A 25,630-nucleotide genomic window follows, 5' to 3' on the forward strand; every position below is an offset into this window, starting at 1 on the left:
TAGCTAAGGATTATGGGATAGCTATCCTGGAGTATGAAGTGCAGCAACAGAAACGAGAGACTACCTCAAGCTGAAGAGAAAGTTTAGAGGTTAAGAGCATGTACTCTTCCAGAACCCACATCAGGTGATTCAAAGACACCTGTAATTTGAGCTCCATCAAGACCTAACACCTCTGACCTCTGTAGGTAACTGCATCATGTGTGTGCACACGCAAATGTAAACATGTGCCCATTGGGGCAGGAGAGGGTGCTAGATTTCCTGGAGCTGAAGTTACAGGCAGTTATGAGCTGACTGATGTCAGTGGTGGACCAATCTCCAGTGCTCTAGAAGGGCAGCAAGAGCTCCTACCTACTTTCTCCGGTCCTACAAACTATGGTGGTTTTTTTTTTTTTTGAGATACTTTTTAATGACATGGAAAAATAAAATGTTCACATCTACAAATAAAAATTATTTCCTTTCACAAATGCTAATGTGTATGAGTGCATATTTGCACATGTGAGCATGGACATGTCTATTTCAAGAAAGGCTTATACATATGTAAAAGTATCTAGAAAATGTGGATCTAAGTAAGTAAAAATTTGACAGTAAAAAAGAAAAAAATACATATGAAATTAATTTTTCAAAATCAAGGAGAACCTGTAAGTCTACTTATACTTTCTCCCTTTGTTCAAGTTTAAAGCTACATTTCCTAATAATACAATAACACTGTTTCAAACAGAATGCAGGATGGTCATTATAGAAAGTAAAATTACAGGATTATCAGTTGTTTTCTATTTAGTCATATCAGAGCTTTATAATTTCATTTTATTAGGAATAGTCCAAAATTTTTATTGAAACCTCAATAGAACTTACCTGAATCAACAGAAATGTTAAGAACAACACATGGATACTGATGTCGATTATACACGTGATAAACCTCATTTACAAGTTTAGAGACCTGTACAAGAAACAAAGAAGAGAAAAGAATAAATGTTCTAACAACATGCTCTTCTAACCTATCAGTGAAGCAACCTATTTGTATTAAGCTTTATTAAACTCGCACAGCATTAAAGCACTTTTTTCCCACAGAGGGTTTCATGCTGCCTACCTAAGGAGACCTCTGAACTCTGATCCTCCTGCCCTCACTGTAAGTGCTGGGATTATAGTCATATCCCACCACTCCCAGTTTAAAGCAGGGCTAGAGACAGAACCAGGGCTTTGTGCAGGCAGGCAAGCACTCTATAAACTGAGGTATAAACCCAGCTCTCTATACAACTTTATTAATGTATGAATGGTATGCAATAAGCTGCATATTCTTCACTATAAAATTTAGCTAGACCTTAACATACAGACCCCCAAACAAGAGGCTGAGGTAGGAAGATGGAAAGTTCAAGACTAGCTTGGGTTACAGTGTAAGTTCAATGTCAACAAGAAAAATTTAACGAGACCTTGTCTAGTTTCACAGAAAAAACAAAATATGGAAAAAGAGAGGTGGGGAAATGGCTCAGTGACACAACCCCTGCCTGGAATTGTGAGGTTCAATATTCAGCACTGATAAAACAACAAAAAACTTTGCAATTTGATATCTTAAGACACGTGCAAATATAGACATACACACATATGCACACTTGTGAAGGTATTCTACAATCAAAACAACAAATATGTGCGCTGTTGGAAAAGTTTCCTCGTCTTCTTCAAAGGGATTTGTTTGTATAGGGGCTTGCTATGTAGCTCAAGCTGTTCTCAAACTCTTGATCTTCTTACCTCAACCTTCCCCGTACTAGAATTTCAGGCAATCACAAACACTAGGTAAAGAGACCAGATGAATAAACTCTGAGAACTGAATCTTTCCAATCCAAAGATGTTCTTCAGAAAATTTGTGCCAGGTTTGGTGGTGGACACTTAGAACTCCAGTACTTTAGAAGTTGAGGCAGGAAGACTGAGAGGTAGGTAGGTAGGTGAGACGGACGGACAGACGGACAGACAGAAGGCAAGCACGATTCAATGTGTGTAAAGCATGCTCAAATGTACTCAGGTGCACAGTTATGTGATATTATAATGATTATTAAATCACATAAATTAGAGACAAATCACACTAATTTTAAAATGTAGATATTGGGTCACACTCAAAAAGAATGCAATCAAATTTTAAGATGTCACTAGGAAACAAAACATCACCAAGGTCACTGCTGCCTGCTGCTGAGGATGCAAAGTCAGAGCTGAGTCATTAAAGCCTCATAAGGACATTGGATAATTGGTTCAGTCTAAGGCACAGCTAAACCTGGGCTCTTATTTTCCTGTAAAATTGACAAAAGGAAGAGAAAACACACAAACAAATGCATATTGTCAGTCTGCAATAAGTTTAGATAAATGTCTTAGAATGTCTACTTTCTTCCAGAAGTGATAGTAATTTTTTTCTTTCTGGTTTTTCAAGGCAGTGTTTCTCTGTGTAACAGATAGTTTTAATGGTAGTAACTATATTAATAAGTACTTTTATACACACATGAAATTTAAATAACTGTAGGTTTTCCTAAATTCGTAAGATAAGTTAATTTGAAAAAGTTATCAATCATTTTCATGTGTATGGATGTTTTGCCTGCATTATGTCTATGTATCACATATATGCCTATTGTCTGAAGAGGCCAGAAGAGGGCACCAGATCCTTAGAGATTGAAGAACAGACAGTTTTGAGCCGCTATGTAGGTTTGGCCAAATGAACCTAGGAATTGAACCCTGGCTGCTCTTAACCACTGAGTCATCTCTCCAGTCCTCAAGTAAGATCATTTTAAAGGCATGTTTCTGAGTCAGCTCCAAGTTTCATGTAAACTGTCTGTATCAGCTAGTCATGACGGTTTAGGGAGATAGCTCAGTCAGTATAATGTTTGTCTTGCATGCATAAAGCCCTGGGTTCTGCTATGGGACAATGGTCTGTACACTGTCAGTTGTATTTTAATAAAATGCTGATTGGCCAGTAGCCAGGCAGGAAGTATAGGCAGGGTGACCAGGCAGGAAGTAGAGGCAGGGCAACGAGAACAGAATTCTGGGAAGAGGAAAGATGCAGTCTGTAGTCATGACCCAGACACAGAGGAAATAAGATGAGAATCCCTCGCTGACAAAGGTACCAAGCCACATGGCTAACACAGACAAGAATAATGGGTTAATATAAGATGTAAGAATTAGTTAATAAGAAGCCTGAGCTAATAGGCCAACCAGCTTATAATTAATGTAGATCTCTGTGTATTTCTTTGGGACTGAACAACTGTGGGACCGGGTGGGACAGAAACCTCTGTCAACAGGGTTCAAATACTAGTACCACATAAGCCAGACATGATGATCCAAACCTGTAATCCCAGCACCCAGAAGGTGGAGGCAGCGGATGTTCAAGGCCAGTCTGGCTACACAGTGAAGTTTGAGGCCATATAGGGTTACATGAGTCTCAAAACAAGTAAGCAAACAAGCAAACAATGAAAAATACCTTTGCTGGGTCACAAGGACGCTGATTGATGAAGAAAAACTGTCTGTCTGTTGAGCTCCTCCCACTACCATGTGTACAGTGTGAAATGAAGCCTGAAATGCTGTCAAGAGGAATACAGGAATGACAGTTCTGGCATGAAAAAGTTTCTAACAGCACAGGACACTTTCTTCTTCCTTTTTGAGGCAGAGTCTCATGATCTCACGATCCTCTTGCCTCAGTCCCGATTGCCAGGACTGCATGTATGCCATGGTGCCCATCTTATCACAGGGCACAGAGCAGCTGGTGGTGACTCCACATGATAACCAGCCACACATCCTGTCCTTGTAAAAATCATCCTCAGGGCAAGGAGGTTAGCTCAGTTGGTAAAGTGCTTGCTGTAAGCACTTAGACCTGATTAGATACCAGAATCCAAATTTAAAAATAAAATCCAAGCATTGTGGTACACACTTGGAAATTCCAGTGCAGGGGACGTAGAGACAGGCATATATCTGGGGCTCACTGGCTAGTCACCCTAGCCTACTTGAGGAATTCCAGGCCACCAAGAGAGCTCCTATCTCAAAAACTAGGTGGATGGTACATGAACAATGACTAGAGTTGGATCTTTGTCCTCCACATGAACTTTTATGTAAGCACTTAAGCTGTTGGTAAGTTTCTTGTTCAGCACGAGTCCCATCCCAGGACTGTGAACACCTTCATATATAGGCATGTCCATCTGTGCTAGGGAGTTTTTCTCAATTTAACACAAATTCGTATCACTTGAAAAGAGGGAATCTCAGTTGAGAACCTGCTTCCATCAGATTGGCCTGTGGGCAAGTCTGTGGGGCACTTCTTGATTGACATGGGAGGGCTCAGCCCACTACAGTTAATGCCACTCCAGGCAGGTAGGTCTGGGTTGTAAAGGGAACTGACTGAGCCTTGGGAAGCCAGCCAGTAAGCAGCATTCCTCTGTGGTTTCCACTTCAGTTCCTGCCTTGGCTTCCCTGGATAACCATAAGCTGTAAGGAGAAACAGGTCCTTTCCTCTCCAGGCTGCTTTTGGCCAGGCTGTTTATCACAGCAACAGAAAGCAAACTAGAATACCATCTAGCAATTTCATGATAAGCCAAAAAAACAAGTGTAGAAATAAACAATACAGATCTTCATGGGGCAATCCTCCTTACAGAAGTTCTATATTTCATACACTAAATATAACATAGCTGGGCAACTTTAATAGATCCCAAAGGTCAAACACTAGACATAGAATAATTAAGAAACTATTTTAACTAAAGTAGAGTAATTTAACAGAAAACCCTCTTAAAGGTCCCAGTCACCCAGCTGCTGTTTGAATTAAGTTAAGCCACTGTCTGTCTGTCTTTTTTATGCATTCTTCTTAGCAGCACACAATCACTTTACACCTTACAATCACTATTCAAACAAACAAATAAACACAAACATCACGACCTCAGGGAAACTGGCTGTAGTTTTCCTGGCAGCAATCAGTGTACTCACCAGAAAAGATTATGTGGCTTGTTAGATGAGCTCAGGCCGTACTCTTCACAAACAGAGTCACTAGGGGGCAGCTGAACAAAAGGAATGAGGCTCTGCAACTGAAAGAGACAAGAGTAAGGGTATTTCCTAAGACAGAGGCACCAAACTTCAGGGAAAATAGAGAATATTTTCTTCCCAGGTCAAGCCATGCCTCATTAAGAGCACAAAATAACAACAACAAAACCCCAAAGCAAAACCAACAAAAGAAACAATGAATGCTGACAGCTACTTTGTAGTGCTGTAATGACTGCAGTTTGTTTTCCAGAAAAAGAAATCACCTGAGCTCCTAGTTTATGACATTATGTTTTTCAGAAAGAGAGACAAGGCATATTAAAGGATTCAGTATTTCATTCTCTAAGAATAAAATTTAAGCCAGGCACTCCCAGCACTCGGGAGGCAAAGGCAGGCAGATCTCTATGGGTTCAAGACCAGCCTGGTCTACAGGCTCCAAAGCTACAAAGAAACCCTGTCCTGAAAAACCAAAAAAAAAAAAAAAAAAAAAAAGGAAAAAAGAATAAAATTTAAAAAATCTCCAGCTCCCAGACATTAACTTTAGCTATGGGGTACTGAAATATCTCGCTTTGAGTTTTAGTCTCTGTGAATGACAATAAAACCTGCTGCAATCACTAGAGCAAAAGAACATTTCTCAGGGGCTCAGGGGTTAAGAGCACAGCAGTCCTGGGTTCAGTTCCCAGCACCCATGTCAGGTGGCTCACAACCACCTGTAACTCCAGCTCCAGGAGGATTTTATACCTCTGGCAGGCACCAGCAGTGTGCACACCCACTCCCTACACACATAGACATAATTAAAGCAATAAATCTAAAAACCAAAACATTTTTCAGCAGCTGGCCAGCCCCTACCTGCTTCTGGCCAAACACAGAGCTGATGTTTTCCTTCATGCTGGAACTTCCACTTGTGCACACCACAGGCTGCCGTTTTCCTTGTCCAAGCTGGTTAGTGCAACTTACACGGACGCCTGTTGAAATGATACAGTATGCCTGTAAGACCTGGACCATTTTGGCATACTCCTGTTTGAGAAACACAAATACAAGATTACTTTGATCCTACAGGAATTGCATGGTATTCTTAAAAACATACAACTCAAGGTTCTACATAGCCTTGAAAACAAAACAAGGGGGAAGAATCCTCCCCACCTATGCTGTGAAATGAAACAGAGGCCGCTAGCCACTGGCCTCCCATTTGTGTTGGTGAATCACCATCAAGAAGTACATTCTAGGGGCTGGGGAGCTAACTCGATAAATTGCTTTCTAGGCAAGCATGTGTACAATCCCAAACTAATGTAAAACAGCTCGGTGTGGTGGCACACACCTGTAATTGCAGCACTGGCAAGGGGGGAAGGGAGGATCTCTGGCCAGCAAGTCTAGTAAAACTTGTGAGCTCCAGGGCTAGAAGACTTAGACTACACACATGAGCTAGAACGTGACAGAAGACACAAGATGCTGACCTCTGGCCTCCACATGTATATAAACACGTACATACAAAACACATTTCTAAGCCAGGTATGGTGGGTGCATGACTATAATCTTAGAAATTCATGAGGGTTAAGGGAAGAGCATGTGGTCCAGGCCAACCTTGACAATGAAGTAGAACCTTCTCTCAGAAACTAAAACAAGTGCATGTCCTCTGAACTTAGAATGCTTCATTTAGAAATTTATTCTTGCTTTTTAAGACATGCATTCCCTATGTAATTCAAGATAGCCTTCAATTTTCTCCACATCTCTTGAATCATGTGCCACTATCCTGGTTCCTTTGTTTAACTTGTTTTATAAGAAATTTTATTCTTTTATAAAGGCTAATATAAACAAAGACATATTAAAAAAATTATTCACTAGTTGGGCATGCTAGCTATCATGGATACTAATGACTTCTGTTCTGTAAGGTCTCTGTCGACTTGACACAGTCTAGAAGCATTTGGGAAGAGGCAACTCCAACTGAGAAAATGCCCCCAACATACTGGCCTGTGGGAGCATTTTCTTGGTTAATAATTGATGTGCGAGGGCCCATCTCCCTGGGGATGGTGCCACCTCTGGGCAGGTGGCGCTGGATGGTATGAGAAAGCAGGCTGATCGAGCTATGGGGACCAAGCCAGGAAGCAGTATTCCTCCATGGTCTTTGCTTTAGTTTCTGCTTTCAGGTTCCTTCCTTGAGTTTCTGAGCTGACTTCCCTTCATAATGGACTTAATCAGGGCATATAAGCTGAAATAAACCCTTTCCTCCCCAAGTTGTTTTTGATCATAGTGTTCTATCTCAGCAATAGAAAGCTTAATTAAGACAGTAGCCCACATCTGAAATCCTAGCCTTTAGGAAGCTGAGCCAGGGGACCATCTTGAGTTTGAGTCCAGTCTGGGCTACAGAGTGAGTTTCAGGTCAGCCTATACTGTTTCAAACTTGAAAAAACCAAAAAACTAAAACTAAACCAAAAAGAGGTTAACTAAATATAAAGTAAAAAAAAAATAGTGTTTGTTGAAATAACAAGTAACTTTAAAGACTTAGAAACAGGGCTGAAGAGTTGGCTCAGTTAAGAGCACTTGTTGAGACCTACATGGCTTCTCACAATCTTTTATAACTTCAGTCCCAGGAGACCTAATGCTTCCTTCTGACCTCAGAGGGCATCAGCCATATATGTGGTGCACAGACATATATGCAGGTAAAATATTTATACACATAAAATAAAAAAAACTAAAGCAAATAAACAAACCCTTGGGAACAATTTAAGCAACCATTAGCAAGGAGCTAATTAAGTATATTTATATCATGGAAGAATGATGAAAAGGTAGTATAAAGTAACCAAAGGAGAAAAAAAGATAATTATAATATGTGAAAAGTAGTTATACAAGAGTGTACATGGCATGATCCTAAATGTTTCAATAAACCATAGCTGGGCATGATGGCACACACCTGTAATCCGCCACTCAGGAGACGGAGGTAGGAATTGACAAGTAAGGGCCAGAACATACACATTGAGGCCAGTCTCAAAAAAAAAAAAATTATCTTTTTTTACATCTTTAAATTAAAGAAAGAAAATCAACTGAAAAACATCTTCAATTAATTTCGTACTCATATACTACATTAGAAAAACTCCTGAAGGCTGGGATTGTGAATTTACCAATACCTTTTTAATATTCCTTTGAAATTCCTTGTGCCGCACTGGGAGTGTGTAAAATAAGTGCTGCACGCTGACAGTTGTGCCTTTGGGCCGGGGGTAGGGAGTTCTCTGGGTGATCTTCCCACTGTGGTCCAACACCAGCCGGGTGCCAATGCTTGCAGACACGTGGCAGGTGGATATAGTGACATCACTGAAAGAGAATGCCAGGGACAGCATGTCCAGTTAGAGATGCACAGGGCTGCGGGGATGAAGCTCGGAGCAGAACACTTGCCTAGCACTTGTTTTGAACTCGGAGTTCAGTCCCTAGCACTGCAAGGGGTCTGCGTGTGGAGAAACCTAAGGAACTCACGAGGGTTAGATATGGAAAACCTTCTCCCACTTTCCTTTCTCTCAGAACTTTCTTTCTTTCTTTTTTTTTTTTTTTTTTGAGACAGGGTTTCTCTGTAGCTTTGGAGCCTGTCCTGGCACTAGCTCTTGTAGACCAGGCTGGCCTCGAATTCACAGAGATCCGCCTGCCTCTGCCTCCCGAGTGCTGGGATTAAAGGCGTGCGCCACCACCGCCCGGCCTCTCAGAACTTTCTTGAGCAGGTGATTCTTCTGAGACAATTTACGATTTCAATAAGTAAGGCATCTACCGTATCATCTAAAGTTGGGGCCCCAAAGGATGGTGAGACAGTTTTACAAATGCTTTGTTCTTGTGAACGATTTCAGTTTTTAGGCTGAGTTGCAAAACAACGAAGTATCTCCAGTTTTACTCCCAAAACTTTCTTTCTCAATTTAGTTACTAACAAAACTTTCACAAAGAATCCAAAAGACATAATTCAAATACATAATTATAAAAATTTATAACTTTACTGTAATTAAGTAGGGCGTTCATTAGATCTTTTCTTAAAAACTGAAAAACTAAAACTAATGGTACTCACAATTTGTCATCTTTCATTGTTGTAGGAGCTGCGGGCTGTGTTCCTGCCACCCCAGCTCCCGGTCGCCTGGCTAGCTTATGTTCCAAAATAACAACACACAAACTGTATTCTTTTAAACACTGCTTGGCCCATTAACTCTAGCCCTTACAGGCTAATTTTCATATCCCGGTCAACCCATCTCTAATAATCTGTGTAGTATCAGTCTTACAGGGAAAGATTCAGCATGTCTGACCTGGCAGCTTGCTTTATGGCGTCTGCCCGGGAGAGGGGAGCATGGCCTCAAACTCACAGAGATCACCTGCCTCTGCCTCCCAAGTGCTGGGATTAAAGGTGTGCGCCACCACTGCTCCACATCCAATTTTTTTAAAAAAAAATATTTATTTGTTTATTATGTATACAATATTCTGTCTGTGTGTATGCCTGCTGGCCAGAAGAGGGCACAAGACCCCATTACAGATGGTTGTGAGCCACCATGTGGTTGCTGGGAATTGAACTCAGGACCTTTGGTAGAGCAGGCAATGCTCTTAACCTCTGAGCCATCTCTCCAGCCCCCACATCCAATTTTTTAAAAAAACAAATCTGATGGAGGAAGGTCATTGGTTAAAAAAATAAAAAAAACTACTTGGCTGGCCCTCATAGGTTAAAACATAGGTGGGAGGAGTAAACAGAACATGAGCTCAGAGGCCATGCTCCCCTCTCCCAGGCAGACGCCATAAAGCAAGCTGCCAGGTCAGACATGCTGAATCTTTCCCGGTAAGACTGATGCTACACAGATTATTAGAGACGGGTTGATTGGGATATGAAAATTAGCCTGTAAGGGCTAGAGTTAATGGGCCAAGCAGTGTTTAAAAGAATACAGTGTGTGTGTTGTTATTTCGGGACATAAGCTAGCCAGGCGGCCAGGAGCTGGGGTGACAGGAACGCAGCCCGCAGCTCCTACTACATTACATTATTTTTTTTATTTTTTGCAGTGCTTCTGGTTGACCCTAGGCAGCATGATTCATAGGTAAGTAGGCTGCTGCTAAGCCACACTCCCCAGCCTCTGTGGTACTTTAATAACTGTTTTAAGACAGGCAGTGGCTTTTTTTTAAAACAATACTATTTTCTTTATTTAATTCCTTTATTTCTTACATTTCAGAAATAATATTACTTAGATTGGTAGTCAGATAAAACAGCATTCAGAAGTTAGTGTCAAGATAACTTGATATTCCAATAGTAAAGTGAAAACCACAATGATTCTAACCATGCTTATAAATTTTCAGAAGCTTTTACATAGAGCATCAAATTGATGAGTATAATAAACATCACCTCAGTGCACAGAGTGAGCTCAGAGCTTCCCCCCGAAAGCCAAAAGTTTCAACGTGAATCAGGTCAGCAAATTCTTGGATCTTAGAAGTGTGATGTTTCAGAGCTGAAAGAGAATGGAAAGGAAGACTAAAAATGTCTTAAGTGATAGGCCAAAGGACATATAAAATATCTATCACAATATGTGGTTTAAAACAGTGTTACTCAAACTTCTGAGATACACGAAAATGATTACTTTATTATTTGGAACATTCATCTTACCTAGACCTTCAAAGTTTTCTTCTTCTACCCCACATCCATTGTCTGAAACTTCAATGAGGTCCACCCCATAGTCTTTAAGCCTTAGATCTAAAAAATTCAACATATTTACTTCTCAATAATTAATCCATGCTAAAAGCTTTTATGTTGACAATATTCATAGCACAGAATACAAACTTAGCAATTATGTCTACACTTTTACTTAAAGATATTGCTATCATTCTGAGGGATGTGTGTACATGTGTGTATGCAGCACTGAGGATCAAGCCTAGGAACCTATAAATGCTAGGCAAGCACTCTACAATGGAGCCACAACCCTAGCTATGCATGCTTGCTTTATTTATTTATTTATTGATTGATTGATTGTTTTTTTGAGACAGAGTTTCTCTGTAGCTTTTGGAGCCTGTCCTGGAACTAGCTCTTGTAGACCAGGTTAGCCTCAAACTCACAGAGATCCACCTGCCTCTGCCTCCCTAGTGCTGGGATTAAGAGCGTGTGCCACCACCGCCCAGCATGTTTTACTTTTGAAAGTCCTTCTGGATTATTTGTAAACCCAGATTAAATAGTTGGTTTATAGTATTATTTCAAAAGGAGTGCTTTTTAATATTGTCACAATGAATAGGCTCAGGTTGGAGAAATGGCTCAGCAAGGCTAGGCTCACAACCGAAAAAATATAACAGGCTCTGCAATCAGAGTTCCTAGATCATATTTTATGAGCTTTATAGCCTCAATAAAACCAAATTCCTGGCACTTCATTTTCCTCATCTCTATAACAGAGATAGTAACTCCCAAATCATAATAGTCTATATACTAAATAAGACTATAATTCTTAGCACAATGTCTACACACAATATAATTTAATTCTTATTCCATAGTTAAATATTAGACACGGAATTGTTGTATAACAGTTTTCTCTGGTTTGAAAGATTCCCTCCAGGATGGAGGAGGCACAAGAGATTCCAGAGGTCAATAAATGTCACAAGTCTGGGAAAGCTGAAACTCCAAGGCTGGCAGAGTTCCTAGGATGCAGACTTCAGGGATCACCCTCAAGCTGGGGCAGGTGTTTTGGAAATAAAAGCTGCTTTTGAATCATTCTGATCCTGTAAATAAGCGCCCCCCTATATTTGTTAGGAACATCAATAAAAAACTCATTGATTCACCAAGTTGGAATGCCACACACCTATTGCTTTGGTGTGCCAGAGTCCCTAACAATGGTGAGTGGACCTGTATGTGTTGCATTCCCCCAGGAGAATTCTCTCACACAATAACTAGGTGCTACCTTCAAAATAACAATTACTGGTATGGCAGTTTTGATTGCTTTTTTTTTTTTTTTGTCTTTTTACAAAGACGTCACAGAATAAATTTTTTAGTTATTTGTTTAGGTTTCTTCCATTCATGTCAAGATAACAATATACTGTTTTAAATAACATAGTCCAGGGATGTTTCTTAAAACTTTTCTAAACTTACCAATACTGGTAGCACCAGCATCCACGCTATTTTCTATCAACTCCTTCACAGCAGTGCTTAAACTGAGGACCACTTGCCCAGAGCAAATTTGATGGACTGACTTCCCATCAATGGGCTTGATGGCCTTAGCAAGTTCTGTACTGAAAAAATGTCATACAAAACACAATGCAAATATTTAGACAAAGCAGATGAATTTATTTTTACTATGGTAAATGATTTATCTGTTACTAGTTAGCCTAACCCATTCATTCACCTTCCTTCCTTTTCATCCCTCCCCTCCCCTCCCTTTCTTTCTTTGAAACAGTGTTTCTCTGTGTAACAACCCTGGCTGTCCTGGAACTGGCTTTGTAGAGCATTTTGGCCTAGAACTCACAGAGTTCACCTGCTTCTTCTTCCTAAATGCTGGGATTAAATACATGTGCCACCACTGCCTGGCCGTCCCCATTCATTCTTTATATGAACACACTCATTACACTTGCAGATATGAATGTTCTACAATCTTCAAAAATCTGCTAACCAATATTTAAAACTATCATATTGAAATTCTAATAATACATGGATCTACCTGGAGGAGACATGATCTATCCCTTAAGTTATAGATCAATAAGCTTTTACAACAAAAATTTTCATTCTTGAAAAGCGACTTTTTTTTCTCTTTATACAATTTGTAAAAAGTTACAGTTGTTTTTTGGAAATTGAATCCAAATCCAAGCTGCTTTCACTGTTGCTAGGAAAGTCCTCAAAGCTCATGTTTGAGATAAAGGCTCTCTACATAGCCCAGACTGGCCTAAAATTCAAGCTCATCTCGGCCTCTGGGATGATAGGATTCCGGACCTGTTCGAGGTTCTTACTGCTTGTTCTGACCTGCCTCCAGTTTATCCTTGTTACCACCCCTTTTGGTTTGCTTTCTTTTCTTTTGCCGGCCTCAAACTCCCTACGTAGTCAAGTGTAACTATGAACTCCTGATCCGCCCGTTTCTACCCCACCAGCGCTAGGATTACAGGTGTGGGCCAGTGTGCTTGGTTCCCATCAATTATTTTTGTAATCGCAAATCCAGCCAAACAATCTTTAAGCTTAAATTCTTAGTGGTGCCCATTGTCTATCATATGAAAGTCTAGTCATGCCTAGGTTCCAATTTACCATTAATTCTCTTATGGTTTAGTCACAGGAAAGAATGGCTACCTGGCTATGAAAAGCTCCAGTAAAGTATAATGGAACAGAGGTTCTTCCTTGAGGGGAGAGATCTTTGGGTATCTGTCAGATCTTGGGGCCTGACACATACTAGATTTCCAAAAACCCGGATGAAATAAACAATTCTTTTCATTCTACCTTGCTATCTCACTTGTTCGGCCTGGGGATGGAAGGTTTAATCACAGCACTGGGGTGTCTGAGGGAGGAGCCTGAGTTCAAAGCCCTACCTCACCAAAACAAAACATTTCACTTGTCTGTAACATCTAACTGCTGAGGATCTCACATGAAATTCAAACTACCTAAAATTCGTTTATTCTGCAACAGGTCTATTTCTGGAACTTAGAGTGTGGGGAAATGACAATATTTAAATACAGACAGCAAATTTGCATCGACATAACTGTGCTGGTTTTCGAAGATATGCTTCACTGACTTTAAAGCCAAAAGTGAACAAGATATCAAATACACAGAAACACGGCAACTTAGTAAAATCTAAAAAAATAAAATAAACACTATTGACTATAAAATTAGCCTTTGTCTCATTCGCTAAGTCCTCAATTGTAAAAAGTCAAAAAAAAAAAAAAGAAAAGAAAAACCGCCTAGAGCAGAATTCAGTCGACAAGAATGGATTTCCACGCTCGGTTTCAAGTCCGCGGCCTGTGGCTTTCAGCTTCCCGATAGCAGCAGGCCCAGCGCGAGCAGAACGCCGCTCAGGGTCCGCGAACTTGGCCCGCGCCTCAGCCACTTCCGGTCCTCTCACGGAGGCCGAATACCGGGAACTCCAGGGACTGCGCCCCGAGGGGGAGACCGCAAGCCCGGCTCACCTCGCGCCCTCGCTTGGCTCCATGGACTTAGCACTCTTCCAGCCTCCGGCACCGCGGGAGAGCTCGCGCCGCGGCTCTCGCGGAGACGCACCTTCTGGGACATCCATTGGCTGCTTTTGACATATAGCTACGCCCCTTCCTGGAGGGATGGCGAAGGCGTGCCAAGACTTCCTTACCATCGATTGGCTACTTCAAAGGTCGAGTCGGTGACGTCATGACACCCGGCCAATCAAGGCTCACGGACTTCATTTTTCCGGAGCGCCAGCAGCAGGGGCAGGAAGAAGGTGGCTACTGTCTGAGGAGGGTGTCCCTGGCCCGATACCTTCCTTCCTTTGGTTCCCACCATGCCGATGTACCAGGTAAAGTCCTATCATGGAGGCAGCGCACCTCTGCGTGTAGAGCTTCCAACCTGCATGTACCGGCTCCCCAACGTGCACAGCAAGACCGCCAGCCCCGCCACCGACGCGGGCCACGTGCAGGTAGGAGCGTGCGGCCCCGGCCTAGTGCGCAGGCGCTCAGCGCGCCGCGCCCTGTCCCAGTCCTTGTCCAGCCTAGTGCGCCGGCGCTGCGGTTCTGTGGGTCCCTTCTTAGGCTGGGCCAGTGCTACTGTGGGTTCCTGTCGCGATGGCCAGCCACACTGAAAAGCGAGCAACACCAAAAATGATCCTTCCGAGGAATTGACAGAGCGATCCCAGGGACACCATAACTCAGTGTAACAATTTTAATGACCCATCCTTCCCATTGCAACTTTTCCCTCAGAGGTCCTGACATTTGCTGTAGTTGGGTGTTGGTTTTCGCGATTAGGTTGTCGAGTATGTATCCCCAAGCTCTGTAATCTTGATGCACTGGAAGCAGATCGTATGTGTTCTCTTGTCTGGCATGCTGTACAAGAGTTTCAGTCTTTTTTGTTGCAACAACGAAAGTGATAGTGTTTCTTTACGCTGCCTGGCCGCACTCCACCTGTTTATCTACCCTGCCCCCACCCATGGGCACTGGTATTTATAGACTGGTATAAATAGGCGGTAGAGGAATTCCTGGTCTAGTGGGCAGGACTTTCTTCCACTTTACCTGGATAAATGGTTTTCTAAAGTGGTTATACCGGTTTATGCTGTTACTAGCAGGATAATGTAGGCATCCTAATGTAGTTTTAATTTGGGTTTCTCCAATTTCTAAGTAAGTTGAGGTCCTTTTTCATGTTTCCTGGTGGGGTGGCGGGGTTGGGACAGAAACGGGCCTTTGAACAGGGCTGTCTGAACTCCTTTAGCCAAAGATGGCCTTCAGCCCCTTCTTTGGCCTCCACCTCCCAAGTGCTGGGATTAGAAGGATATGCCTCTTTGCCTAATTCAAAGTGATGATCTTACCATGTTTATTTTATCACTACTTTTTGATCTCTTTTCTAAAGACTTATTCAAATTCTCTACTCTTAATGATGACACACAGCCCAAATTTCCAGCAGGCAGAAATTCTGGCATTCTGGACAGATGTGTGCTGTTGTGGTCCACTTTCTTGTTACTGTCATCCTTTATTTTAGCTAGCCTGGAAGAGAAGCAGTTAACCCCAAACCTAGTGATCTTAGCAGCTAACTGCAGAGCTATGAAAATAACAGCAGACATGGTTCAGCGGCCCTTCAACTAGAGACTGTCATAGAGGCATGCTCAAATGCACCTCCGGCCGTGTATTCCCTGGGAACGACAAAGAACCCAGGGTAGGGTTGTCACGTCGTTCACCCACGTAGGTCTGTCTGTGCTGGAAATGGAATCCAGGCCCTTGCCTATGATAAGTGAGTACTACCAGTGAGCTACATCTCCAGCCCTGCCTAGTCTAAGTCTGCCTTACTTCCTTTAAACTTTGACAAGTGTCTTTCCTGGGAAGCTCTGAACAAACATCTATTTGCCTCAGGGCGAAGTGAAAAACAGACCAAAAGAATTCCACCAAAAGTCTAGCTTGGTGAGTCCTGAGTTTAATCACAGTTATTTATGGGCAGTACAAGCAACGACACCACTATAGAAAACACGCCCAGCAAATATTAATTGCTTGTATATCTTCAGGGGAGGGTGTTCCTGCTCAGCCTCACAAGCCCTCTGCCCCTTCCGTGCTAGTGAACCCAGTCTTATGAGGATACCATGGGGTATGGGGTCCCTCCGACTGCAAGATGACAAGAGTATGTCATGCTCAGCTTCATGAACATCTCTGAACTGTGATTTAGATGACACACTTCCTGCTGCAGGACCAACTCCTCCAGCAGAGGAGAACAACATGAACGGACAAGTAATTAGAAATCAGAACCACACAAAGAATTGACTGCTTTACATAAAATGAAGCCAGTGGATACTAGATCACAATTACTCTCAGCAAGGGGACAGCAGGCCAGCATTGGAGGTAGTGATGAGGTGTAAAGCAGATCTTGAGTATTTTGGTGTTACTCAGGAGAACCTAGATCAAGCTGGACTAGAATTCAGAAATCACAGTCCCGTTAGATTCACAGTTTCTACCTCAGTCTTCAGTGAGGGCTGATTCAATTTTGGATCTAGTAGCTGCTAATTTGGCCCTGGTGGGATAATTCCTATTGCTGTTTTTAAAAATAAGTAAGACTGCGCACACGTGCACATACACACACACACACACACACACACACACACACACACACACACACACACAGCTACAAGCTTTTAAAGGAGATTTGAGTGCTGAGCATGGGGCATGGCACCACTACCCAACATTTGGGAGATTGTGTTTAAGGTCATGTGGTTCTTTCTCTCTGTCACTCTCTAGCGCTCTCTCTCCATATATATATATATATGTGTGTGTATGTGTCTATGCACAGAAATACATGCAAGCACAACACCCATACTCATAAAAATAATAAATCTTAAAAAAGTGAGTTCCTTTCTCCCCTTAATTTGTATAAATTATTTTCTGTTTTTTACATATCATTTCTTTGTTCATTCAGGCATGGTCTTTGGGGGTATTCTGGGAATATGTGGTTGAGACAGCCTTTCATATAATCCATGCTAGCCTTAAACTTGTTTTGTAACAGTTAAGGCTGTCCTTAAACTCCTCATCTTTCTGCCACAACCTCCCAGATGTTGAAATTACAGGTGTGCATCACTATGGCTGTTATTAAGAATAAAGGATTCTGACTACAATGAGAAGTGCAGCTACGAGAAGCTCACGTGAGCCCAGAAGTTCAAGGCCATCCTGGACAACACAGCAAAAACCCTTTTATTTAAAAAAAAGTTGTTTGTTTGGGTTTTTTTTTTGTTGTTGTTTCTTTTAGGCGTGGTGGTGCACACCTGTGATCCTAGCTCACTGGAAACTGAAACAGGATTGTGAATTCCAGGCCAGTTCAGTCTGGAAACCCTGTCTTAAAGTGGGAAAAAAAAAAAAAGGACTAGGGGAGGAATAATGTTTTGTTTTTATTTTCTTACCTAAATAACTGAAATAGGAAATCAACTATTTCTTTAAGATTAATTTTATTCTTATTTATGTGCATGTGTGTATGTCTGAATGAGTGAATGCTATGTGTATAGTACCTGCAGAAGCCAGAAGAGGGTGCCAAATCTCTTAGACCTGGAGTTACTAACAGTCAGTGATGAGCTTCCTGATGTAGGTGCTGGGAACCAAACAACCCTTTGGAAGAGCAACAAGTACTCCTAACTGGTGAGACATCTTTCCAGCCCCCAAATAGGACCATTTTAGTCGTGGTCAGTCTTGTTTCTTCATTGTTATAGAGCATTGTGCAGGACCCTTTGGCCTGGAGGAAAGGTGTTAGTTTTGTTCTTTCAGAGAGTCTTAATTTTTATTATTTAAATCCATTTATTTTGGTGGGGAGGAGTGTGCCTACTATGGCATTCATATGGAGGTCACTGGACAACTGGTTCTCTTTCTACCATGTGGGTTGGGAGATAGAACTCAAATTTCGGGATTGCCAGCCAGCACCTTATATACTGAGCCATCCTACTGGTCTGTTGCAAATTAGCTCAATATGGGAAATAACCAGGCCAGGTTAAGGATAACAATTATATTTTTAATTGTTATAATGGGAAAACTCAAGCCACAAGAATGGGAAACCCGACTTGCTCTGTCTGGCGCCCAGCGAGAGCGCACACCTGGTCCCTCTCTGTTTTTCTTCCTGGGTTCCAGGTAGCCATTGCCTTAACTGGGTGTGATTGGTTAACAGAGCTTCTCTATCATCTCCCCCTTTTGTCTAGACAAGATTGATCCAAACCCAATACAACTATATACAATAGGAACAGATAGCAAATATAAAATTACAAACAATAAACAATATTAAGCAAGGAATGTGTAACGAAAGTTTTACTAAACATTCTTTTCAAGGAGTCTAAATCTTACCTTGAAATTAAGCTTGGCTAAATTATGAGGAAGGTAACTACAACTATCTAATCTTCAACCCCATCGAAGATCTGAGAAGGGAAACAATATTACTTGAGTAAACAGGAAGTGCAATCGAGAAACTTCCAAAATGTGCAACAAATGACAGAGACAACTGGCTGCCTGGGCAATCACCCAAAGTCTCATTTGCAATGTTGAAGCAACCAACTTTGGCTAGGGCCTAATGTAACTGACATACCATTTTCAAAGGCAAGAAACTTTTCAAAACTATCTTACCCTGTCTTGGTAGGATATGACAGTCCTGTTTTTTCCATTTACGGATACTCTGTATCTCTGTCAGTGGTTGAGGTATGGGCATTTCTTTGCCCAAAGGCCAGTTCTGCCAAGAAGAAAACAAGCTCCCAATGGAGTGTCTTTGGTGCTCAACATTCTCTCGGGAATAGATCAGTGTTGCCAGGAGCGATTGTGTCTCACCACCACAGAACTCTAAGTTAAATTAAATGCTATTTTCTACAGCTCTTTGAAGAGGTTGAAGATTATCTATCTATACAGAATATAATCTCTGTGTATCTAAAGAACCTGATTAGTCTAACTATAAATATGACAAACAAAGATGACTATTGATCTGCAATTCCTGATACCTATCTAACTTAAAGACTAAGACAATAAACAACTGTGCAATAAATAAGGACAATGACCTCCAAATGTAAACAATGTATAAGTATCTTGATCAGAGGTAGAAATGTACACTGCAATATGGTAAATATATCAATACATAAACAATGTTTAAACAGAGGTAGAAGCATACGTGCCTACAATATTCAATATAATTTAACTTTGTATCAACATACAAGAATCTATACCAGTGTAATTATCCATAAACAACTCACAAATACCAATCTATTATCCCATCATCCAATCCCCCCCCCTTTTTCAAAAAGATCCCTGAGCTTATAAAATTACTCCCCCAACTCTCAACTGTATACCAATTATAATCAACCCCTAAATGATGTCCCTAAGCCTGAGGACAAACTTTGTTGGGAGAGGGGATGTTGTCCTCTAGAATTACTTCCAGCTGTTATGGGGGTGATGTTCTTTCTAGGGGATCCTGTGAAAGTAAAATAATGGTTAAATTTCAAGATTAATGTCTGGTAAGATTGCAAATAGTCTCTGAGTATTTTGTGGAGGTCTGGCCAGAATGTTGTAAAAGATGTGCACCATTTCGGCTAACCAAGTTGGGACCGTCTTGTGCAGCTGGTACCCAAAACAGGTCTTGTAGTAGCATTATCATGACGTCATATCAACCAGGTAAAGTTGTTATTATGGGGCTCCATCTTCTTCCTGGAAACTTCAGAAATTCATCGCTCCTTGTGGAAAACTTTTTTATTTATTTATTTTGGTTTTTCGAGACAGGGTTTCTCTGTGGTTTTGGAGCCTGTCCTGGAACTAGCTCTTGTAGACCAGGCTGGTCTCGAATTCACAGAGATCCGCCTGCCTCTGCCTCCCGAGTGCTGGGATTAAAGGCGTGTGCCACTACCGCCCGGCCTCCTTGTGGAAAACTTAAAGCATTATTTATATAGACATATACAGACATATATATTCAGTGAAAGGTATGATAAAGACAAAAACAGATATGAAGAAAAGTAAAGATCTTTTCTAAATTCTTTTTCTGTCCCATATCATGGCTCCTGACATGAGACAGAAACTCCAGGGTTTTCTCTTAACAACAGGCTTGGAATTAGAGAGGGACCAAGCCAGAGTCCAACTTCAAAACCAGCTCTATATATTTATGAATATATAGCTCTCTCTCGCTCTCTCTCTCTCTCTGTGTGTGTGTGTGTGTGTGTGGTATACACACACACATAAACATATATTTGGAATATTTTTACTTATGGAACCTATTCGATTTTCTTGCTGATCCTTATTGGATAGTAGTTTTTTCCATCTGTCAGTATTCAAACATGCAGGGACCCTTGAATTTTTTAAAGATGAGTGTTTTCCTGCGGATATAAGAACAGAACCCTGCCCCCATCCTATATGTTTTTCTTACCCCTGTATGAATATCATCATTGTGGATGAGCTGCCATTTCTCCTTTCCAAGAGGTTTCTCCTCTTCAAACCGAACCTTTATTAATTTTGGTGGTATCTGCAATTTTTATTCCCTTGTGGAAATAAGAGCAAAACCCCTTCCCCAACGCAGCACATCTCCTGGCTTCCATTACAAGGTCAGCGCATCCTTGAAATACACCAGTTGATTTAATTCAGCAGACTTTTCCATTATCCAGTGTCTCTCTGCTGCTGTTGTCCCTTTCTCATTAGCGTTAAGAAAATTCAAGATTAATAAGGCATTATGTAATCTATTTCTGGGGGCATTTTGCACCCCTTTCTGTTTGTTTTGATCTTTCTATGACTGCTTGACCTATAGGATTGTGTGGTATACCTGTAGCATGCTTAATATTATAATAGGCGAAAAACCGTTTCATTTTCCTAGAGACATAAGCTGGGCCATTATCTGTCTTTATTTGTGCAGGTATACTTATGATAGCCATAACTTCTAATAGATGTGTGATTACTGAATCAGCAGCCTTTTCTGAGCTTAAAACAGCTGCCCACTGAAAACCTGAATAAGTGTCAATGGTGTGGTGTACATATTTTAATTTGCAAAGTGGAACACATCCATCTGCCAGATTTCATTCCTTTGAGTACCCTTTGGGATAGTCCCTGCAGGTAGCGGTGTTTGGTTATAGAAAGAGTAAGTAGGGCATCTCTTTATAATCAATCTTCTTAGCTTGTTGCCATATAATAGAAAACTCTTTCTTTAAACCTTTGCTATTGATGTGATTTTTTTTATGAAATTCAGAGGCCTGCAATACGCTTCCAATCAATAATTGATCAATTTGTGCATCACCTTGTGCTAGAGCCGTATGGATCAGATGTGTGTTATGTACATAGGATAAAGCCTATTCCTGATCTGTCACTGGTCCCATGGCGTGTTTTTAGAAGGTGAAAGTTTGATTGGCAAAGTAAAAGCTAAGTGATCTAAATTAAGGTGAGCTCTATAATGTGAGAGGAAGTGACCGCTGAGATGTTGGCTTCTTTAGGAAACATCGGAGCCATCTTTGCAAGCCCTTGAATCCCGCCAAGATGATATTTTAAAGCGCCTGTATGAGTTGAAGGCAGCAGTTGATGGCCTTTCAAAGATGATTCACACTCCGGATGCGGACTTGGATGTAACCAACATCCTGCAAGCTGATGAGCCCACGCCTTTAACCACAAATGCACTGGACTTGAATTTGGTGCTTGGAAAGGTAAGAAACCAGATGTCTATGGTTCCAGTAGCTTGGCATTCTAGTTTTCAGAGGTGATGCAGAGTTTGTTTCCTTTATTCTCCCTCTAAATGACTGCATCTAGAGCTGGGTAGTGGCTCACTCCTGTGATCCCAGCACTTGGGGGCTGGGCTAAGAGAGAGGGTCACGAATTACAGACTACAGGGACCCTGTTTCAAAAAAATAAATAAAACGAATGATTATATCTGGATCAAAGGTCAGATTTACAGAGTGAAGAGTGAAGTAAGCTCCAAAGCCTCTTCTTATGGTGAGGGGTGGACAGGAGTGGGTGGGGAAAGGAGTTGGGAGCCCCAGTTTCCTGTAGTCCCAACTGTGTCAGCAACCTCTCAGCCCTGGAAGGGGAGGGCATCTCAGCTAATTCTAGATGCCACTTGGCGGAGGAGAGGTCTCCTCAACTCTTGCTGAGAAAATGCCCTGGCCACACAGATAAAAATCTCACCACCCGTCAAAACTCTTTGCTCAAGCCAGTTCCAGTCTTGCACTTCAAATGTACGTTGTGTAAGTTTGCTGTATTAAGAGTAAGCTGTGGGGGCTGGAGAGATGGGGCAGCATTGACTGTGTTACTACTACAAAAAATAAATGATCTCCACTTACCTGGGGGATCAATCCATGTGCAAGGCTGTTCTGTTTGTTCATAAATGGTGGTGCTACTTGAAGATGCAGTGGAGTCGTCCAGGATCCTGCACTAGTAATCTCATTGGAAAGACCTAAAAAGCCTAAGTGTCATGTAGTGACTCTCCAGGGCTTTGGTAACCGTGAAGCCCCTGCCTTAGCTCTCATATGTCCTGCTTACTTTCATTCACTGAGGAAGCAACTGAGACCTGACCAGGCCCCCAGAGAGCTTGAGTATCCAAGGTGAGTCAGGAAACACGCACAACCAGGGTGCCGACTTCTTAATGTGCTGGAAGGCTTTTCAGCACACACGGTGCTCAGGATGAAGTCATGCCTCTGAACAGGTAGCCTATGTCCCATACTTTCTGGTGTCTTTGTGTGTATGTGCAGGTTCATGTGCACCATGTGTAAGTGCATGTGAAGGCCAGAGAACAAGCTGAAATAGTTTCTCAGGCAATGCTCTTTTGTTTTGAGACAGGATCTCACTGACCCAGGGCTCACCAAATAGCCTGGAGCCAATTCTGGGACTAAAGCACACTTGGCACCTGGGTTTTGAAGAATGAACTCGAGTCCTTGTGTTTTAAGGCAAGCAGTTTACAGACTGAGCTATCTTCCCATTTGTTGTTTTTGAGTTTTTTTTTTTCCTTTTTATGAGATAGGTTCTCATGTGGCTCAGGCTGGCCCCAGACCCTTTATAGCTGAATGTTTCAAATTCCTGATCCTCTTACCCCTTAGAAAGTGAATTACCCCTTAGAAAGTGAATTACAGGCTTGTGTCCAGCTGTATTTCCTGCTGAGCTCAGTGGCTTTGGATAACCTGCTTGCCTCCCCAGGACTCAAGTTTTTCCAGCTGTAAGAGGGGTCACAGCAGCATCTTTAAGTGGGAGTTGAATCAATCAGACCCAGGAAAGTTCTTGGGGGAGCACCTGGTCCATTTGTACACACAGAGGGCACTTTTGTTTCAAGCTAGGTTTTTCTGTATAGCCCTGGCTGTTCTAGAGCTATATGTAGACCAGGCTGGCCTCATCCACCGGCCTCTGCCTCCAAAGTGCTAGGATTAAAGGTGTGTGCCACCATACCGGGCTGGATGGCTTGTTTGCTTCAGTGTTTTTGTCTCTCCCTCAGGATTACGGGGCACTGAAAGATATCGTGATCAATGCAAACCCAGCCTCCCCACCCCTCTCCCTACTTGTGCTGCACAGGCTGCTCTGTGAGCGATACAGGGTCCTGTCCACTGTGCACACGCATTCGTCAGTCAAGAATGTACCAGAGAATCTTCTCAAGTGCTTCGGGGAGCAGGCTAGAAAACAGCCCCGCCATGAATATCAGCTGGGCTTCACTTTGATTTGGAAGAACGGTAAATAGTGGGCCTGGGTTGAACTTACTTGTGCTGCAAAGGGGTGGGACAGGCCACAGCACTGACTACAGCTGTTTGTTGTTGAGTGAAATCCTCTCCAAGTTTAGCGGGCAATTTAAGAAGGAGGTTAAGAATTGGCACCAGAGTGCTAACCCTCTGGAGAGGTTGTGGTTTTTCAGTGAGATAATTACAGGGGAACTGAGCCTTGGAGGAAGGGGTTCTCCTGTGCAGCCTGGCAAAGCAAGAGAGTAGTGGCTATCCCCACTGGTCATGACACTCTAAAAACTCATTCAGGGAACACTAACAGTATCTTTGTTTGGCCTGCAAGGCAATAGGGGATCATTTATTCATCATCCAAAACACATTAATGCCATCCATCCAGTGATACCTGTTGAGAAAGTAGCCTAAGCTAGCTTCAAATCTAGTCTTTGGTTTTCTTGTCTCATCTTCCGAAGAGAGAGAATTACGGACACATGCCACTATGCCTGGCCATCCAGTAGCACCTTAATGACCTTCAGCTTCACATTCAAAGGAGAGATCCTTGCCTGGACAATGGAACATCTGGTTCCTGGTTGGAAGCCTCCAAGTTTAATGTCAAGGGGTTGGAATAGATGGTTTAATAGCTTGATGACCATTATAAACAAAATAGCAAAAAGGAAAGGGCTACTTGGTTACTTCTAAATTCTCTTAAAACATACCTGTGTGTGCGTGTGGTTGCAGGGGAACATGCTTGTAGAGGTCAGGGACAAGTGCAGAAGTTGACCTGTAGAAGTTATACCTTCTGCTGAAAGTACTGGGGGCTGTGATAAGTGCTGGACATGGGGGCAGATGCCTTTACCCACTGAGTCATCTCACTAGCCCTCAGTTACTTTCTTTTGTTTGTTTGTTTTTTGGTTTTTTTTTTGTTTTATTTTATTTTATTTTATTTTGGTTTTTCGAGATAGGGTTTCTCTGTGGCTGTGGAGCCTGTCCTGGAACTAGCTCTGTAGACCAGGCTGGTCTCGAACTCACAGAGATCCACCTGCCTCTGCCTCCCGAATGCTGGGATTAAAGGCGTGCGCCACCATCGCCCGGCCCTCAGTTACTTTTTTAAGGAAATAGTTGCATTTAAAGACTCTTGAAAGCCTAGTGTGGTTGAGTACACCTTTAATTTCAGCACTTGAGGCAGAGGCAGGTGGGTCTCTAAGTCCAGGCTAGCGTGATCTACCTAACAAGCTCCAGGGCAGCCAAGGATACACAGTTGAGACCCTATCTCAAAAACAACAAAAATTAACTAAAAGCTAAAGGTTCTTGAAAATTGTCTTGCCATCAATTCATGAATTCTCCCTTTCACATAGCACAAGGCTGTCACTTTGACTCTACATGGTGCTTTTTTTTTTTCCTTTCCAGTGCCCAAGACACAGATGAAGTTCAGCGTACAGACAATGTGCCCCATCGAAGGAGAAGGGAACATTGCACGTTTCTTGTTCTCTCTGTTCGGCCAGAAGCATAATACTGTCACCTCAACCCTCATCGACAGCTGGGTGGACATTGCCATGTTTCAGCTGAAAGAAGGGAGCAGTAAAGAGAAGGCAGCCGTTTTCCGCTCTATGAACTCTGCTCTGGGGAAGAGCCCGTGGCTTGTTGGGAACGAGCTCACCGTGGCAGATGTGGTGCTGTGGTCAGTGCTCCAGCAGACTGGGGGTGGCAGCGGGACAGCACCTGCCAATGTGCAGCGGTGGTTGAAGTCCTGTGGGAACCTGGGCCCCTTCAGCACTGCCCTCCAGCTCCTTAAGTAAATTCCAGCAGCTTGTCTTGCAGAGTTCAATAAAAGAATGATACGGCTTCAAACTGATTGTCAGGAGAGGGACTTGCACTAGAATCACAGTCACTAAGCCATTTGTCGAGAG

The 25,630-nt window shown here is 42.2% G+C and overlaps 2 protein-coding genes across 5 annotated transcripts in view; one reads left to right on the forward strand and one right to left on the reverse strand.

The window, feature by feature from the left end:
* Pms2 (PMS1 homolog 2, mismatch repair system component) overlaps nt 1-14,354 on the reverse strand; it is a 26,947-nt gene extending 12,593 nt beyond the window's left edge. The window contains exons 1-9 of one of the 3 annotated variants that reach the window (XM_075973547.1): nt 14,074-14,225; nt 12,062-12,201; nt 10,598-10,684; nt 10,340-10,442; nt 8,115-8,298; nt 5,842-6,009; nt 4,942-5,039; nt 3,455-3,554; nt 853-937 (exon numbers count right to left, since the gene is read on the reverse strand). In XM_075973547.1, coding sequence (XP_075829662.1) covers nt 853-937; nt 3,455-3,554; nt 4,942-5,039; nt 5,842-6,009; nt 8,115-8,298; nt 10,340-10,442; nt 10,598-10,684; nt 12,062-12,201; nt 14,074-14,180 — 1,072 coding nt within the window. In that variant the 5' untranslated portion in view covers nt 14,181-14,225. Of the gene's footprint in view, nt 1-852; nt 938-3,454; nt 3,555-4,941; nt 5,040-5,841; nt 6,010-8,114; nt 8,299-10,339; nt 10,443-10,597; nt 10,685-12,061; nt 12,202-14,073 lie in introns of those variants that run through there. The other 2 variants (XM_075973555.1, XM_075973563.1) reach the window with 2 other exon arrangements.
* Aimp2 (aminoacyl tRNA synthetase complex interacting multifunctional protein 2) lies at nt 14,343-25,571 on the forward strand. Of its 2 annotated transcripts, none has more exons than XM_075973605.1 (4): nt 14,343-14,432; nt 21,528-21,734; nt 23,510-23,741; nt 25,131-25,571. In XM_075973605.1, the coding sequence occupies exons 1-4, from the start codon at nt 14,418-14,420 to the stop codon at nt 25,517-25,519; spliced, it is 843 nt and encodes a 280-aa protein (XP_075829720.1). In that variant the 5' UTR covers nt 14,343-14,417; the 3' UTR covers nt 25,520-25,571. The 2 variants fall into 2 exon arrangements, with proteins under 2 accessions (XP_075829720.1, XP_075829710.1); XM_075973595.1 differs by having other exon boundaries at nt 14,418-14,552.
* The last annotated feature ends 59 nt before the right edge of the window (nt 25,572-25,630 follow it).

Source organism: Microtus pennsylvanicus, chromosome 1 (genome assembly GCF_037038515.1).
Source record: "Microtus pennsylvanicus isolate mMicPen1 chromosome 1, mMicPen1.hap1, whole genome shotgun sequence".
Classification (NCBI taxonomy): domain Eukaryota; kingdom Metazoa; phylum Chordata; class Mammalia; order Rodentia; family Cricetidae; genus Microtus; species Microtus pennsylvanicus.